At 39.0% G+C, this 18,957-nt stretch overlaps 1 protein-coding gene across 3 annotated transcripts in view; it reads right to left on the bottom strand.

Moving 5' to 3' along the window:
• Positions 1-11,660, bottom strand: part of LOC148035135 (Transducin/WD40 repeat-like superfamily protein) — a 76,646-nt gene extending 64,986 nt beyond the window's left edge. For 2 of the 3 annotated variants that reach the window (XM_087680103.1, XM_087680105.1), the window contains exons 1-2: positions 11,333-11,659; positions 4,969-5,080 (exon numbers count right to left, since the gene is read on the bottom strand). In XM_087680103.1, the coding sequence (XP_087536229.1) occupies positions 4,969-5,080; positions 11,333-11,557 (337 nt within the window). In that variant the 5' untranslated portion in view covers positions 11,558-11,659. Of the gene's footprint in view, positions 1-4,968; positions 5,081-11,332 lie in introns of all 3 variants that reach the window. The other variant, XM_087680106.1, reaches the window with a different exon arrangement.
• Positions 11,661-18,957: the final 7,297 nt, after the last annotated feature.

An 18,957-nucleotide genomic window follows, 5' to 3' on the forward strand; every position in this document is an offset into this window, starting at 1 on the left:
TTCTTGGGTTGCACAAATGCCGCCCCCCGCAGGGGGAGCGGGGGGCGATATATGCGCAACTTGTCAAAATAGTGGACACCAATGGAAACAAAGAGACACTACTATAATAGATTGCAAGAATGCAAACAACAAAGAAGATGTCATGGGAATGTGAATTTTTTATGCCTTGCTTAGTATTTGTCTCAAACATTAATCAAATGTACAAATGTGAGGTGCACGTGATGTGAAAGTCAATCAAGTCATAATAACGGACCCAAGACCTCAAGATGTCACTTTGTGTCAAAGGCAAAAGTTATAATAAGTTATACTAGTTAGATACTAGATGGTGTGCCTAGTGACAATTTTGCCCTAGGGTATTTGATTGGCCAATAAGTATTAGCGATGACATTAGGAACTAGGCATCAATTAATTAATTAATGCCAATTTAGGGCATAATTTATACTTAAGATCACTTGGGAGCAAGGTTGTTAAGTATAAAAGGTATGGTACGGTACGCTACGATAAAATACGGTACTAATTGGTACCTTATGATTTTATAAGGTACGATACGATATTAGTACGAAAAAAAAACAAAAACAAAAACTTGGTTATTTTGGATTATAGATAATAGAACACATGTTTAGAGCAAAAATAGCAATGTCACTTTAGTTAATAGGATGAATACATGAGGATAACAAGGAAAAACCTCATGCACAACATACGCAAGGCACTACTAGAAGACTGATGGGAGTGTATATATAATACATCAAAGAACAAAGCAAAGTTTAGGGTGGGTGGACAAACAGGCTCTTCTTTCTTTTGTGTGTATGTGTGTGAGACGAGAGAGAGAGAAAGAGAGAGGCTTGGCAGTTTAGAGAGAGAGAGAGAGAGAGAGAGAGAGAGAGAGAGGAGGGGAGGAAGGGATGCTCTTGGAATTGCATACTCATCTTGGAAGTTGGAAGAGAGAGAGTGTGTGTGTGTGTGTGTGTGAGAGAGATTTGGAATTATGATAATAAACATAAGGCTTAGGAGTTGGAAGATATTGTATGGTCTAGTCTCCAGAGGCCAACAACAGCCTGTTTTTTGGTACGAAATGGTACGGATACGTACCATACGGTACAGTACGAACCGTACGAAACGAACTAGTCCATACGTAGTACGAATGCAACTATGCTTGGGAGTCAAAGCAATTTCATTGTGGATGGGCACTTCTAGCTTTTTGGGCAAGTGCCAAGAACAAAGGGCTAAATTAATTTTCAGAATTATTGATTCTGAAAATTAACTTAAGTGGTCAAAATCCATTTAGAAGGTACCAAGTGGCAAAACTGTCCCATGCAACTAGGGAAAAGGCTATTGGGGACTATTAGAGGATCATTCAAGTCATTCTAAGCATGTGAAGACTCTCTCTCTCTCTCTCTTCTCACACACACACACTGTGTGTGTGTGTGTGTGTGTGTGTGCACGCATGCGCTGCTGCTGCTGTAGACACCTTTTCGCAGCATATTTCAGCCATCCAGAAGGTGAAATTGGCATGCAACTGCCACCAAAGGGCACAAGAACAGCATGTGACTGCATTTATGACCTCCCAGCTACAGGCAACAACAAGTAGAGCAGCATGGCAACATCTATGGTCAAGTGGCAGCATTAACTACTGTTTGGATCAGACTAAAGTCGGAAATCTCTCTCTCTCTCTCTCCTTAGCATTCACTCTCATCCTCCAACCATTTCCTAAAGTTCCTCAACAAATATCAGCTATCACAACCACTGTAGGTACTGAATTTAAGATTTTAGCTGTTGTAAACCCTAATTTACAACAGAAATTAGGGTTTAGCAAGCACCTCAAGTCCCATGCCATGAAATTGAAAGCTTGGAACTTGGAATCAGCAATTGGAATTCCAGGAATTGCCAAAGTTTTCAAGAAGATGGCCATCCCAATTGGATTTGGGTTCATTTTGACTAACCAAGGGCCAATTAGAGGCCAATCCCCTATTAGATCAAGAGGCAAATCTGACAAAAGGCTTGCTGGTCATTTTTTACAGCAAAAGGCATTGGAAAAAGGAGATTGGAGCCAAATCTGAGTGTACTCCATTCAATTTTTAATAGAAGCTAAAGAAATACCGCAAGGGGCACCAGTGTTGGGGCCAACCAGGAATCTACAATCCAACATTAAGTGGTAACATTTGTATTTTCAATTTATGTGAATTTCATGCTTGTTGTAATTAGTGCTTCATCACATCATTACCACCCATTCCCAAAAGGATTGGCTAGTTTCAAAATAGCACTACAAAGAACACAAGAACTCAAAAGACAATATGCTTGGAACATTGAATCCAAATACCGAGGCACAAAAGCATTACAAAGGCTTAGGCACCGAGTCAAGGAGTGTGTGCATGGTCTCCTTCTCTCCACCCAGACGCACTCATGTTGAAGGATGACTCCGAAAGTGGATAAGGGAGCCTGCCTATAAATAGGCAGTAAAGTGATGTCAAACAATACTAGTGGGCCAGCATGGATAATGTCTAGGATAAAATCAAGAATGCACACAAACACAAACTCTCATCCATGAGGTGTACACTTTGCTAACGAACTCTCACCCATGAGATGTAAACTCTACTAACACGCTCTCTCAAATCATGGCAATCGATACAATAAAATATACAATGATAATGACTCATCATAGGACATACAACAATGACCATCATTAGGACCATGGATACCCAAGCAATGGGTGATCAAGACACCACCAAGGTGCCTCAAAAAGAGATGGAGGTCAATGTCGATCGCACCAATCCTTGACTACAGAAGTAGTCACAATAGCTCGCAATGCCTACCACAAACTAGCTCCGCAAAAAGCACATCACGACCATGGATTTCCCGCCTTTAAGCAAATTGCCAAGGAAAGTGTCCCCTCGTGAGCTCAAACTAGGAGCAAAGATGGTTCTCTATTAAGCAAAATAGCCCATCATGAACCGGGAGGTTGTTGGGCTACGCGTGGACCAATTGTGCAATTAATCTAATGGAAAATGAATGAGTGAAAAAATTAATCGATGCACGACGATACTCGATCACGAATGAGAAGCAATGTATTAATGAGTAAAAGTGAGTACAACGCTCAAGGCGATCACATGAATAATGCTATACTTATGTGCTAATGAGGCACAGTGTCTATTTATAATCAAATGAAACCCTAATGGCTTAGCCATCATAGGAAACCCTCCTAGTGTAACTTAGCGCCTAGGACATTATGGCAACAATTACATTTAATGACAGTTTAAATGCCTAGGGAACCCAAATCATGAATCAAAGGGCATCACCATGTAGCCCGTGGCCTACACATATGAATCCCAACTCCAAAATTTTCGAGCATTTTGAGTTTTGGGGCTGCTTAAAATGAGCTAACGAAGGCTGTAATGTACCTTTTTTAGCTTAACATCCACTTCTTTCACCCAACTGTATACAAGCTTACCATCACACTAGCCATTGATTGATATGGTGAGTTTCATTGCCATCATCACTCAACTAAACTCTTTTATTAGGAGTCAAGCCACCATGATTCCTTCCAGTTTTAACCTACTCATGGTGAGGAAGGAAAATAATGCATTAAGAGATGGAATGTGAACCCTACGAAGGGGCGAATGAGCACTCCCGCTCCCCACAATAACCTGTGTTGATTGATGGCTATTTGCAAACCACTCCTCTAGCCAAACTTGGGTGCCTGAATCACACTTAAGCCCTCAAGCTCAAAACACCACTCCTAGTAAAATCAACATCTTCCCCAAGTCTAGAGGCATCACATGCTCCATCGGATCCAATATTTGCTTCACCTACCTCCAAATGTCAGCAATCTCCCCCCAAAGTTGGGAGACCATCGAGCATGGAAAAGAAATCCAATTTTTGGAGAACAATGAATCTTAACAAAGGACCACCACCTCCATGCTGTCACTATGCCAATATGGTGAAGAAGAAACCCTTCTACTGCTATTGATTTGAAGAAGAAGAAGAAATGAAGAATTGGGAGCCTTTTCACAAAGGACTACCACCTCCATGCTATCACCTCCACTTGCAACACAAGCTCTTCAAGGCCCATATAGTGAAGAAGAGACCCTCCTAGTACTACTGATATGGAGGAAAAGAAATAGGAAATTCAAAACTCGAACCCCTCACCAAAGCTTTAGTGTTGCAGTAAAGTTAGGGACTGAAAGCGAAAGCTCTTTGAGCCTCTTTATGATGAAGTATGGGTAGGTGTGCCTACTAAGTAAATGGTGAAACCATTGGTCTATGATATGGAACCTTACAAAAAAGCCCAAATTATGTAGGAAAACTTTACCTCATTTTGATCTTCATGACTATTTATACAAAATACAAAATTTTATATAGCACCTTCACCTTTGACTTTCAAGACTAATAAGAGAGGACCAACAGCTCATTGCATTATTGACCCAATGATAATGGTAGAGCTGAGGCACACAGGACTTTTGTATAGCTCAGTGAGAAAGATTAAAGGGATTTATAAAGCTTGGAAAAAGGAGAAAATGTCTAGGAACCTATGCTGAAAATACAGTGATAATCAAACCTGAAGATAGACACCAAGACCTTTAAAGAATGGGAAATATGGACGAAAAGACTTTAGGAACAGTGTAACAGTGTAGCGGAACACCAGCCATGACATCGATCCCTAACCTGCCTGAACTTCAATATGGCCATGTTCCAGTAATGGAATGACCAGCAATGATGACAACTCAAACTGCTGCAGTGTTTTTCATGAAGGATGATGATGTCTTTTAACAGCAGTTGATGCTAAGTGTAGCCCATGCAAGGACCATACCCATTTCTTCATTGACTAGATGACATGTCTGCCACTTGTCTACACTTTTATCTATCCAATATTATGCTGAGACATTGTAGATTCTCAAAAGAGTACACAATCATATCTCCACAACTATGAGCACTTACCATTCCAATCAAACAACAGAAAGGAAATGGAATTACCTGTTGCTAGACCACGACCATTTGATGTGAAACAAATTCCATAGATTTCTTCTGTATGACCCTTCAAGGTGTTCAAAAGAAGAGGGTGACTCTGTCTATGTGGCTGAGGTCCCTGAAAATTTCCCAAAATGATAAATTGATGCTCTACCCATGTGTGTCAAAACATTGATCATTTGGTTTTGTTGTTTAAATAAGCGCATAAAAATAAAAGCTAGAAAATTAGATTTTTGAACATCCACACAAACAACCAGACAAATTAATCTTGAGTTCATCTACTGACAACTGCCAATCAAGTGTAGCTACTAGCACTAACCACACAACTATACAGAGCTCCACCCAGATGCCACATGTGCATCAACCAACCATAGGCCATCTACAAGAATCAATCACACCACCGAAAATATTAGCAAAGCCTAAGCGACTAGCCAGTTCTTCAAACTTACTTTCAGCCAGTAAACTCTCAACCAAGGCAAAATCACTTGGATGGTTGACAAACAAGCTTCTTGAACGATAGCCACAAGACTCCAAGTCTACGCTACTGACACTGCATGATTGGGGGAAAACTATCATGAAAACCTGCAGCAAGGTTTCTAGTCTTGACAAAAAAACTCCACCAGTTACAGTGATCTTCACTCCAAAGTGTCCATCTCGTATTTACAACCATTTGGCATTGCCATTGTCTTAAACCATCATTCTGAGAACACCTTCCAAGGCAACAAATGGCCCCAAGCAACTACCTCCCATAATTGCACTTGCCCAAGCAGCTTCCAAACCTAAGAAGTCTTAATTTGAAACCCAATAAAGCTTGTACACCTGGAAATGCACCAAATGGTGAACCACTGCCACTTCGTACAGAGTTTTACTCCAGATAGAGTGAATAGATAACGTAACTGCAGACAAAGGAATCCCACATCACATGCACACACCTCATCCTCCACTTACAACCAACTTCTGGTTCTCGCCCACTAAGACCCTTTGAAGACAATCAACTACCTATATATGTTTCAACATATATATACTCCCAATGAAAATTTTTAGTTAATACCCAAGCAATCTCGGTCATGTGAGTGCACAGTACAGAAGCAAGAAAGAACACTAATAGAGAAAAGAACGCAGATGAGAATTAAGAAAACAAAAGACTGACCTGAAACAAACAGGAAAAAAACTGAATATGCAGCCCCTACACTTCTGGTGTGGCCATGACCTTTTGAGGGCACTGCACTGGAACTGCAAAAGGGCATGTTACATTAATAAGGTAAATTATGGGAGACTGGCGCGAGGGATGACCGTCCGGGGGCCTTGGGCACCCGAACGGGGTCTAGGGGAGCCTAGAGAGTTAGAGAGTCCGAGAATAGTAGGACTCACCTGAAGTGGACGGCTGGCAGAGGAAACGGGGAGAGAGGTGCCAGCACTTATCTAGGCGTGGGTGGGAGGAGAAACGAATGTCTCGTGCCACTATTTTCAAGATCGTCAGACTGTTTCGCGAGTGATTCTGCTCTTCGTCAGACAGGTTCCCACGTTTCACTGGTATCAGAGCCGTCGGGTCCTGCTTTCGCCTGTCTCCCCGAAGGCTTTCTCCGGCGCCCACACGTCACACCTCACACAGGTATCAAACGAGAAGACGGCGCCCAATGCGTCACACAGGTACCAGATTTGAGAAGACGGTGCCCAAACGTCACGCGTCACACTAGCCCATATCTCGTCATACACAATTGAGTTCGTGAAGTGCAACAATCGAACGGCAGTATTTCGTGAAGCGCAGCAATCGAACGGCAATATTTCGTGAAGCGCAGCAATCGAACGGCAGTATTAAAACAGTCTGACGATGCCAGTCGGACGAAAGTCTGTCTGACACATAGCTGGGATACAGTTGGTTCACATGACCCGTTGGGGAGGGGGTGTGTTTAGTCCCCTCATTCGGTGTTCCTGCCAATAAGCTTTATTTTCAACGTGACTGGCTCAGTTTTGGGAAAGACGAACTATTCCTCACTCTTTGGGGTTATTACTAAAAGCCATCAACAGCTGCCCTATCACTATCTAATCAGGGAAGTACTTTACTTTGTACGCAAATTTCTTATATTTGCTTTCCAATTGCAGTGTATTAATGGAGAGGAAAGGGAGAGGAAGAGTAATTGAGGGTTCTAGTTCTGGGGATCACCCTATGGTAGATCCCCATGAAACGGAGATACAAGAAGAGCAATGGGAAGAATTTTTTGCCACACGAGAACAATTTGATGATCTAACTCCTCGTGTGCAGGCACAGGGAGTTCAAATGGAATTTCTAACTCAAACACTGACCGAAATAAAATCTCAATTAACTTTATTACTAGAAATAGATAAAAATAAGCTAGAAACCTCGGATATTCTATCTTCATCAAAAGATTTAGATGTGACTATGCGAGATCCTAGGGAACCCCACCAAAAGCTAAGGGATAATCCAGTGTTAAAAGATATGAAACCCCCTCAATTTCACAGGGAGGAAAAATATAGAAATAAAGACACTATCTTTAATTTTCTCCAAAAATGAGAGGATTTACACAAACTTTAAAATACTCCACCACATCTCCAAGTGCTGGAGGCCAGTTTAACTTTGGGGCCAAAGGCGTATAAATGGTGGCAAACCTTAAAGGAGGCAAATAAAATACCTAAAACTTGGCCTCAATTTGAATCGGTCTTTTTGAAAAGAATTCCTTCATGAAAATGAAATGGAAAGAAATTGGAAAGATTGGGATTATGTCAGACAAAAGGGAAGACTCCTGCTGACATATCTGGAGAAATATCGTGAGATAATCCTCAAATTGGAAGGAATAGATGAATTTCAAAAGACAAGAGGATTCATTAGGGGACTAGATAAGGCCTGTAAAAAGGAAGTGAAAAGGAGTTCACCTAAGACCCTTGAAGAGGCAATTAAATTTGCATTAATCAATGAAGATAGTACGCGTCCAGGTACACTCACTAGTCTCACTGATACGGAGCCCAAGACTAAAGAATTGGAAATCTCAAAATTTGTAGGCAAATTTAAAAGGAAAATGTCATTTCTTAAGGGCAAGAAACAACCCTTTGAAAAGAAACAATATGTAAGGCCAAAGTTAAGTCAAGATGACTTTGATAAGGCTAAAAAAGAAAGGTTGTGTTTCAATTGCCTATCCCCTAACCATGCTGCTTGGAATTTCCCTCAAAGGAAAAATGGGAAAGATAAAGAAAAGGATAAGGACAAGGGCGAGGGAAAAGAAAAACAAATCCATGTAGTGCAGACCCTAGAATTAAAGAGGTATGAAAAGTATAAATCTTTAGAGGTTTTGCACAAGGATGTACAACACAGGTGTTGTATGTCAACTTCTATGTGGCAGCCTACTTTTGGGCCACATGATTTAGTTAGAGTACATGGATTGATAGCTGGAAAGAGGGTTAGAGTCATGATTGATGACTCTACTACCCACAATTTCATGAATTATGCACTTGTCAAAAAATTGAAACTTCCCCAGCAAAAGAGTAGGCATCAATATGTTGTTTGTATGATGCAAGGTCAAGATAATAAAATATGGGATACGATGGTATCCAATTTGGAAATTGAGATTCAAGGATATAAAGATAAACTTGATTTCCAAATCATGAATATGAAAAGAGCCGATATTGCTTTGGGGAAGGAGTGGCTATGGGGATTGGAACCATCCTTAAAACGTAGCTATCATCATAATACACTGGAATTTGAAAGGGATGGTAAGACTTTTGTGATTCAAGGTGAACATGAAGTATCTGATAATCCTTTGTTGTGTTCCACTGAAGTTCAGAAGCTGATAAAGAAGGAAGCTTGTGAGGTATATATGTTATGGTCTCTTCCTGTGCAAAACACTTTTACTTTCTGTAATATAAAGCAACAATTTTCTTATATTTGTGAGTTAAATGTAAGTAATGAATTAAGTGGTCTGTTAGATGAATTTAAAGATGTGTTTCCTTCTGATTTACCAAGTGGCCTTCTACCATATAGGGGTGATATAAATCACCCAATTGACACAAATAAGGATACACAGCCTATTTCTAAACCACCTTATAAGTTAAGTGAAACACAGCACCAAGAAGTTAAAAGACAAATTAAGGATTACCTTGATAAAGGGTTTATACTACCCAGCAATTCACCTTGGGCTTCGCCAATTTTATTGGTAAAGAAAAAAGATGGTTCTATGCAACTTTGTGTTGATTATAGAGCACTTAACAAGATAACAATGAAGAATAAATTTCCTATGCCCAAAATGGAAGATCTTTTTGATCTATTACAAGGGGCAAAATTCTTCACAAAGATAGACTTAAGATCAGGCTATCACCAAGTAAGAATTAAGGCACAGGATGTTCCTAAGACAGCATTTCGTACTACATACGGGCATTATGATTTTTTAGTGATGCCTTTTGGCCTCACTAACGCACCAGCTACCTTTATGAAGCTGATGAATAGTGTGTTACGGCCTTATCTAGGATATTTTGTAGTAGTCTTCTTGGATGATATCTTGATCTTTAGTAAATCAAGAGAAGAACATTTGGAACACTTACAATTAGTATTCCAATTGTTAAGAACACATTGCCTTTAAGCGAAGAAAATCCCATGTTTTTAAAGTGGCTTGTAAAAAGTTAGTGTAAGATTTTGCGAGTGTCCAAGAATGAGGCTGGAAGCCAGCTCTAAGTCCTCTTAATTTTGACCAATATATATTACATATTATTTAAAGAAATGGTTGAGATTCAAATGCCTCTTCGTAAAAAGGGACTATTGTTTTATAATACCATATTCTTTTTTCCTCAAAAACCTGCCAGATTTAAACTTAGGTTTTTTCATGGGGTGGGGGGACGTTTTTCGTGGGCGCTGCATCGAAACACTCAATTTAGCACAATCCAAGAGTAAAGGTGGTCATCCAAACGTGCATTGCCTGCAGCCGAAAAGCAAAACGCAAGCACATTTAGCGTGGCTTTTTTGGCCCCCCTGAATTGAACCCTTTCTCATTCCGTCTTGCTTTTGAGAATCAATGTTGCCCTACTTAACATCAAATCCAAGTCAATATTGATCTACCATCAAATCATCCTATAAAATCTCCTCCCCTCTCTAAAGACTATCCCACATGGACCTAGTATGAGGTACATGTTGAGTTATCAATGTTAGTTTGGGATCTAAACCATCTAGCACTCTGCAAATGCTGCCAACCATGATAACATCTACCTAGACTAATTCGAGAAAAACAGATGATCGGCAAAGGTAAGAAGCCCAATGCAAAACTATGTTTCAATGTAGTTTCTTCACATACAATTCTCTGTTTTATACTAGCTCAACTTCTGACCTAATTGTAGAGAAATGAAATGCACATGCTAAAAGCACTTCAAGCAAGCTTTCTTTGGAGCTATAGCATGCCTTATTTGTATCACCCTATCAAAACTTATGCAAATTTTGTAGAGCGAGGTCTACAATGGACAACACAATGTCTACTTATTGGAAGAGCTCATTTTTGAAGATTTTGGGACCAAGTTCTCAGCTTTATGGCTCCATATGGATGTATACATATTGAACTTGGTCTTGAACCCCAGATCTAACAATTCTCTAGAAGACTCTTGAAGATTATGGATTTTATATTTTTATGTCTGAACAAAATGTCGTGTTCATCTCCACAACTTGAACTAGTTCTTAATAAGTCCTTCATTTTTATTTTTAACACTTTATTTGGGTGGGGATGGATTGTAAAGAAGTGGAATTAGTCGGCACTTTTGTTAGACATTTCATAATACTTGTTGCTAGTATATAAATATGTAAAGGACAATTTTCACACTTGCTTCTCGAATCCTTGTACATTTTGTGCAACATACTGAATGGCGAGGGGCATGGGAGCTAAACCTTGCCTTTTTCTCTCTGTTTTCTTAAACCGATGAAAACTAAATCCTATTACAAAACATCTCAGAAATGATCATCACAAAGGTACGCGCAACAAATTTCAAAATATAAGAAGAGAAAGGGCATGGATCAAAAATTTCCTGGTTACTTGTATCTGCTTCTAATAAGTTAGAGATCAAACTCCCATAGTATAGCCCGCCCAGAAAAAAATGAACATGCTTTTTAAAAAAAGAAATAAGGGAGAGTGTATCACGAGGAAGTCTTAGACAAATTCCCACTATAATCCCCATAATGTGGATTATGATATGACAACGTCATGAGCTTCTGCGAGGGAGGGACCGCAGACTTAGCTAGGTGCAGTTGGGGGCAGGAAGCTCATGATGTTGAAAACTATAGGGAAAAACAAAAGAAAACAACCGTTTTCCGTAAAAAAGTTCTTGTGCGTGAGGATCGATTCATTTTAAATAGATCGTATCAAAGAAAGCCAATTCTGAGTACCTTGTCGGAAGTGCGAGCTTTATTGGAGCGCTGAGGCGGGGGCTTCTTGGGCGCAGGCTGTGCGGCTGCGGCCGGGGCATGGGACACCGCCGGCTGCAGCTTCATATGCGATCTTCTGCGGAAGGAGAACAGAAACAGAGCGATCAATCCAGCGAATGCAGACACAAGGACGCCCAACAGAAGAGAAGCAGAAGTGCTTGGGCTTGGAAGATTGTTGCCTGCCATCTCTCTCTCTCTCTCTCTCTCTCTCTCTCTCTCTCTCTCTCTCTGTGTGCGCTGCGTTTCTTGTTCTCGGTAGAATCTTGGGTTTGGATTTACCTCAGCCTTCAAACGTAGCCTATTTCATATCTATCTATAATCCAAATGCAACACTATTTTTCAAAACCCAAAAGTTCAATAAATATTGTTTTTAATGCAAATCACTTGATATTTCTGTCGAGAATATTTGGTAAATGCAAAGCATATGAAATATTGATATTTAAATGCGAATAATATGATGTATGAGTATCAAACATATTTACATGCAACAAAATAGGGTTCAAATTCCTTAACAAGGCAAAGATTGTGCTTTGGGTAAAGTGCCTTGATCAATAATATTTACAAGCATTGCTTAGATTACATTGTGCATTTTACCTCAAAGAGTAAGCTACTTCCCTACCCAACTTGCAACCCACCTTTTTCTTTAATAACACAAGCAAGTGTACTATTAAAAGAAAGAAATGTATACATTGAAATGCCTTATAGGCATATTTAACACTATTTAAGGGACCTATGGAAGACCATATAGGCCTTTTCTTCCCAAAAGCTTTGAGTACAAGCAAGACTTCATTATACAAAAAGTGGGCTACTTATCTATAGGGACTACTTAAGGTTTGAACCTCCCAACAAAAAGCTTCTTATTTCTATACTTCCTGATATCCGTGAAGAGCTAACAATGTTCCATAGCTTCATAGTCTCCTCATCTTTAGAGCCGCTATCTCCAAATAGGATTAGCTTGCAATCATAATTCTCTAGGAAACTAGCCTTACCTATCCAATCCTTAACTCTTCTTTGGAGTTTTCCTGCTTCCCTACAATCCCACATGAGGTGCCTAATTGTTTTAGTCTCCCCATTGTGAAGGATGCAAAGCAGTCCTACATTCAAAGCTTTACTCAATATCCTTTATGGGTAGCTTGTTCATGATGACTTTCCAAAGCATGGAATTGAGCTTCTTAAATGAGGTGGCAAATCAAACACCTCGTACCCTCCTTCTCCACGTCTTCATCTAGGTCCTTGTATGCAATCTCCTCCAATACTTGGCAGTGGCACTATGGAAATTAGCAATCCTCTTAGCAAGGTCTTTTGCACCCCAACAAATATCACAACACCTTGTGATTGGTGAATTTACTTGGGTTTGTGTTATTGATAAGCTTGGACATTGACCATGAGCTTCTTAAGCATCCTCTACAAAAAATGTTTGCTTCATCATTTGTTGTAAAGGTATACTACTCATTGATCTGACAAACTTCCATGAATCCTATGTTTTTCTAATTCCACGAGCCCTTTCACCTAACAATCCCCTTGTTAGTGAGTTTCTTGGTCATCCTATAGGCTTCATCAATCAATCTAAAGAGAGGATCATACACTCCACTGCTTGTCCATCCCATATGTAATAGAGAATAATCTCCTCTTCGATCATATGCTCCAACCCATGTGGCAACCTTGAGCAATTCCTGCCAATAGTTTCTATGCCACTTCACACTAAATTTTTATATTTTTCCCAGTCAAAAGTGAGTACATCCATTATGCATTGGGGATCGTGATCCCCTTAATTTTCACCTTAGCTAGCCAAGACTTAAGCAACATGGCCCAAGGCTAAGATGATTCCATTCATTTTGAAGAGATTGAAGGTAAGGGGTTTGGCATTGTCAGCCAACTTAGGGGCCTCTCAACCACCATCTTGTATAGCTGTAGTGATGAGGGGCCATCCTATGGCTCTCCATGCTTTCTTGCACGTCGATCGCTAAACTTGACACCCACCTTCTATCCATATCCTTTCTTTTTTGAAGGCTTAAGGATCACACAAATCTCCCTCCCAAATTAACTAAACAATATATCAACTTTGACTCTTTTCCTGGTTCAAAGAAACTCTATTCCTATTCTTCCAATGGGTCTTTCAGGTGACAAGAAAAACCTTGATGATGAATCACCGAGACTATGGAATGTAAAAAGGGCCATTGCAATCAATCTATATTATATTTATGTGTATGTGTTCTACATTATTTTTCAAAACCCAAAGTGTCAATTTATATTACAAATCAATTTTTAAAACCATAATTATAATCAAGGAGTACCAAAAGCACTCAACACATATAGGGTTTACTATTCATGCAAATCTGTGCATGAGTGAGGACACATAGTTTTAGCCTAGGGACAACTTAAACACGCATGCTATGGTAAAAATAAAGGGAAAAAGCCCAATGGCAATTTTTTGAAGGTTTTTTTTGCAACATGGCCGAATAATTCAAGCTTAAAAGTTCCCATAAAAACAAAAAAAAGGAGGCTAAAATTTCACCTTAATAAATGAGCTTTAATAAAGTTTTACCCCATTTTCTAATTTCTTCGTGTTTTGTTAAAGTAACATTTACAATGTCTTTATACTCAAAAAATCATGGAGATCCCTTAAATTTCATCCTATACACTCTTCCTCAATGGAGTCCTTGGAACCCTCCAAAATATATACAACAAGCATCCAAAGCACAACCCTTCAAATTTGTATTAATAGAGCTTTGCGATCTTTTTGTGAAGAATATTAGTTACACACTATAGCATTACATGGCAACTTTGCCTTTGATTGATGAAATTGCTAGCTTTTAGGATGCACCACCTCTCCTAAGATCATTCACTCAATTGATGCAAACAATAAAAGAAAGGCATATATGATCAATTACTAACAAAAACTTTCAATATATTTTTACACTCCTCCATGGTACCTTTAGTATATGCCTTTGACTTGATGATAACTAGCATATACAATGTCTTGCCAAGCTCCCATTTATACACCATTTTCTTATCATGGTTTTGTGCATAGTGTAAAGTCAATAGTGACAATATATGATACATGCTCAAAGCACCATCTATTACAATAATAGTAGTGTTTTAAGTCCATGTTCATGCTTCTCCCATACGAAAGGCTTTTGATGGAAAGGTTCAAATTTTTGGTAAGGATTTTTATATATATAATTGCGACAAATAAGCTTGTTCACTTGTATAAGGGACATTAATATTTGTTTGGAAGGATTTCTCTTCTTAGTTTTTAAATATTGGAATAGCAATGATTACACAATATAGTGTCCTTAAGAAGAAGGAGAAAAAAAAAGACTATGACACAATTTACTTGTTAGGTTTAAACCACAAATTTGAGTCACTTTGAGGTGCAATCGATATAAATTTACCAAGCAACCTAAATCATGGGATTCACATTTGTTCCAACCTCTTGAAATTTCACGTGCCATGACTCAATCGTGCTCACACATAGGAAACTCGACACATCTCTCAATTTCTATCTTACACCAATAAAACCTTCCAAAAAGAAAAGTGATGCGTGGTTCTAAGTGAGACATGCAAGACTTTTGTCTATGTTATCTTCTAGTGCCATGAGAGAAAGTTGGTTTTAAATTTCTTACCAAGTTGAAGGTGTGCATTATAAACCCTAGACAGAAATCATCATGTAGTAGGAAGTAGAAATGTTAAGGACGTGACATCTTAAGAAAGTAGGATCATTGAAACAAGGATAAATTCCCATACATAAGTCCCATGTTGAATATCTGCGAATGCTAGGTTGGAAGAATCCAAGTACGAGAGAGTTGGCAAATGCTCGACAATGCGAGCAAGGCTCCTGAGCGTAATGGGATCGGACAACATAGATTTGTATTGTTCTTGGAGATGCGATTGAGTTTTTGAGGCTAGGTAATATGTGTGTACACAGGGCAGACATCTAAAGAAGGCAATGAAAAAAGATGGGATGCCGAGCACAACAAGAAGTGCACAAATAAGCAAGAGAGGTCAAACTTTTGAAAGAAGACTCTATGAGAAACATGTAAGAAATCATTCAACCCATTGCATGTGAAGAAAAATGAAATTTCCCACCGCTTAATGCATCTATGCTAAACACTAGTTATTAGGAGAACATGCAATCAAATCTAACATTAAATAATAATTGTATTTGGTAAAATCAACATCAAAACATATACACAAAGATGACCTTGCTTCCAATCTTTTCATGGCACCAATATTTTAGTCGAAACAAAAAAGTTTTTTCAATGATGTGATTTGTAGAATATTTTAAAAATTACAAAGGTACATTGAGAAAAGCATATGTATATGAACGTCAATCCACATCTGCAAAAGCAACGCAATGATTGCAACAATAAAACTCAAATGTGCAATAACATGAGACTACAACAAAGAGATATTCACAACTATTTTTGGGGAGTCAATTTCATGGTTCAATTCAACAGGAGATGTTGACTTATCAATGTCTGTAGGCCATTAAACCTAGCAACATATAGTTTCAAAGTTGTAGCTTATTTCTTCAAAACCACAACTTGTTCAACATTCTCCTCGTTAACTAGAGTATTTGTCTCACTCTCTGGTCCCCCTTGAATCATGCCTCTCTCTTTTCATCATGCTATCCACCAATCACCTTGTTTCATACACCCCCTCTAGTGCACCTTTCAACTCACAGTGCAACTCTCCAACAATGCTATGAAGACAAAGATGTGCACTCTGCAACTCTTGCATGCATGCATATACTTTGCATTTGCATTTCCTTCGAAAAAGATTGCATGAGTTACCCGAATTGACCTGTCAATTTCTCAACTTTAGCATCAAATTTTCAAAAACTCCAAGAGGAAGAACAACTACTTATCATCTATGTAGTTCTTTGACATGTTGGGATGAAAGGTTGTGTATCTCACCTTGCCTCATCTTTTGGTCATGGGTGTGTCAACTCCTCCTAAGAAACATGTATATGCAACATTTTCAAATAGATCTTAGAACAACACATCACATCCTTATACAGAGAATCAAAGTAGAACATAGAGTATTAAAGTGTTCAAGAAATGCAAAGAAAGATAGAAGAAGCACAAACCCTATTGAACCGCACCGAGAAGGTAAGCGTCATAGAGACATGGTTTTCCCAACATGTTTTGCATCGCACACATCCATTGAATTGGGAGATGTTGCAAGCAATGGTTTAGAAATTACAACACACACAATAGGGGTAGACGATTGCTCATTCTCCAACGTCGTGCAAAAGGCTAATGAACACAACAAAACTTGACAATTACTTGTTTCAACCCTAAGATGGAAAAAGGGAATGAAGTTAACATAAGACAAGCAATTTCGACATACATAAGATGGAAATGCAAATAGAATCACAATTATTTATAAGATACTCTCCAAAACATATTGTAATACACTTCCATAGTGATAAGATTTTTCACGTGATGGAAACCAAAAATGGTTTAAATCGAAATAGAATGGCAAAACACAAGATTACGTAGCTTTCTGCAACACCTCAAGGTACACAATGTTTGTAGTGGTATGAGTGCTTGTACTTCTACCTTCCAACAAAACCTTTATGGAACTTGCAGATCTCATTGGGCTAAAAGCAACATAGAGCTGGCCATGAGAGAACACTAGTGTCTTGAGATATAGACCCAAGAAGAACAATGTTTGACATTGGGACTTTTAAATAGTCATAGCAAAAGCCACCTTAATAGGAAATTGCCTCCTACGTGTATGACAAAGGGAAACCCTGCAAACATCTTAATAAAGACAATCTTGGGTACGAAGACAATAACACCCACATTAGTTCCAATGATAATTTCAGCCTCCAACACTTTTCTATGAAACTATTTGCATATTAATCCTGTACCATTGCAACGGCCAACAACAGGATTCAAGTTTCTCAAGAGCATCACAATAGTTTTTTTTCAACACTAAACAATATGGTGGAAAACCACCACCTAGATCGATGGAGTTAAGATACTTGCTTGAGTAAAGTAAAGAATTTGCATTGGTCTCAGCTATAGAATCAACATTGTAATACATATGAGAATCCCCTGGCATTTCACACAAGGCAACAATGTTCAATGCATCAACGTCTTTGTTTTTAGAGGCCAAAATAGCATGTCCTTTGAAAAAAGATGCATAGTCTTGCCGACAATGGATGCCCATGTAAACATGTGAGATGAGACCATCCATGGTGGCATCGTGCAAAATCACATGTATTGGAATAGCAACACGATTACTGCCATCCAAATAATTGCAACTATCACCAAGAGAGAGAAGCCATTCAACAAATTCATGATTCTCACCTTGCATAGAAACTCATATATTCTAAGACAAACGTAAAACATGCATATGTTTCCACAAAGGAGAAAGGCAAAGGGTTGCACCAACTATCTCTTTATGATTGCTCTTTGGCACCACATGTAGGATTTTACAAAAATCTCCACCAAAGAGAATGATCTTGCCTCCAAAAGGCATATCATATTCCATTATGTCCCTCAATGTTCTATCTAATGCCTCAAACTCATGTCAATGCATCATTGGCTCCTCATCCCAAATAATAAGACATGCCACCCTCAACAATTCTACAAGTTGGCATCGCATCAAAATATTACATAACAAAGTACTCTTGAGCCCTAGGGGAATCTTAAACCTTGAGTGCGCAGTATGTCCCTTTCGCAATAATAATGCAGTAATTCCAGAAAATGTTGTTGCAAAGGATGGCTTTTCTCTCACCTCTCAAATTTGCAAGCAAGCGTTTGCACAAATATATTTTCCCTAAACCCGTGGGTCCATAAAAAAAGAAAACAATTTTATGCGAGGAGGTGACAACATCAAGCACAACCAAGTATGCCCTTGTTTGACATTCATTCAAACAGGATCCCATTGAACATGTAATATTTTGTTGAGTCACATTATCAATGTTTAGCTCCTCGTGTAACAAAGGATTACTTGCATCTACCACCAATGAGCTATCAATCTTTGGCATCCCATCAGGCTGGGATAAACTTCGGCCATGTGGCTACAAGATGTCTTCCAAATGCAACAAACTTAAATTACAAGCCAAGTCCTAAGTAGTTCAATTATTTCCATGAGAAGAGGTCAAGCCATGTAGTATATCTTTTGTCATGGCAACCTTGAATTGTTCCCACAACTAGTCTAGATGCATAGGACCACAAAAAACCAACAATGTTGCAAATAGTGCACGCAAATTATTTTCATGTCTGAACCATTATAGCCCCTCCATGCAGATGTGCCATTCCTGGTCATTCTCTAGCAACCCCTCGGCCATGCAAGCAACCTTGCAAGTTGGATATAGAACTGCATCAAATGTGCATAGGTCCTCAAATGACTTACAACCCCTGCACTTGAGAAGCATTCTCAAGTAGTACATCTCGCTTGTGGAAGGAGAAACAAAGTAGATGTGACCACAAACATCCCCCTTTTTGTGCTTTGTCTGAATTTTTCTTGCTACATTCCAAACCTAGTATTGGGGGAACTCCTAGTACAATAACATATTTGCCTCCGAATGGTTCTAGTTGCAAACAAACCACTCAATCAAGGTTGTC

The sequence above is a fragment of the Lygodium microphyllum genome, chromosome 6 (genome assembly GCF_053477565.2).
Source record: "Lygodium microphyllum isolate KBCC chromosome 6, Lygodium_microphyllum_v1.1.10, whole genome shotgun sequence".
Taxonomy (NCBI): domain Eukaryota; kingdom Viridiplantae; phylum Streptophyta; class Polypodiopsida; order Schizaeales; family Lygodiaceae; genus Lygodium; species Lygodium microphyllum.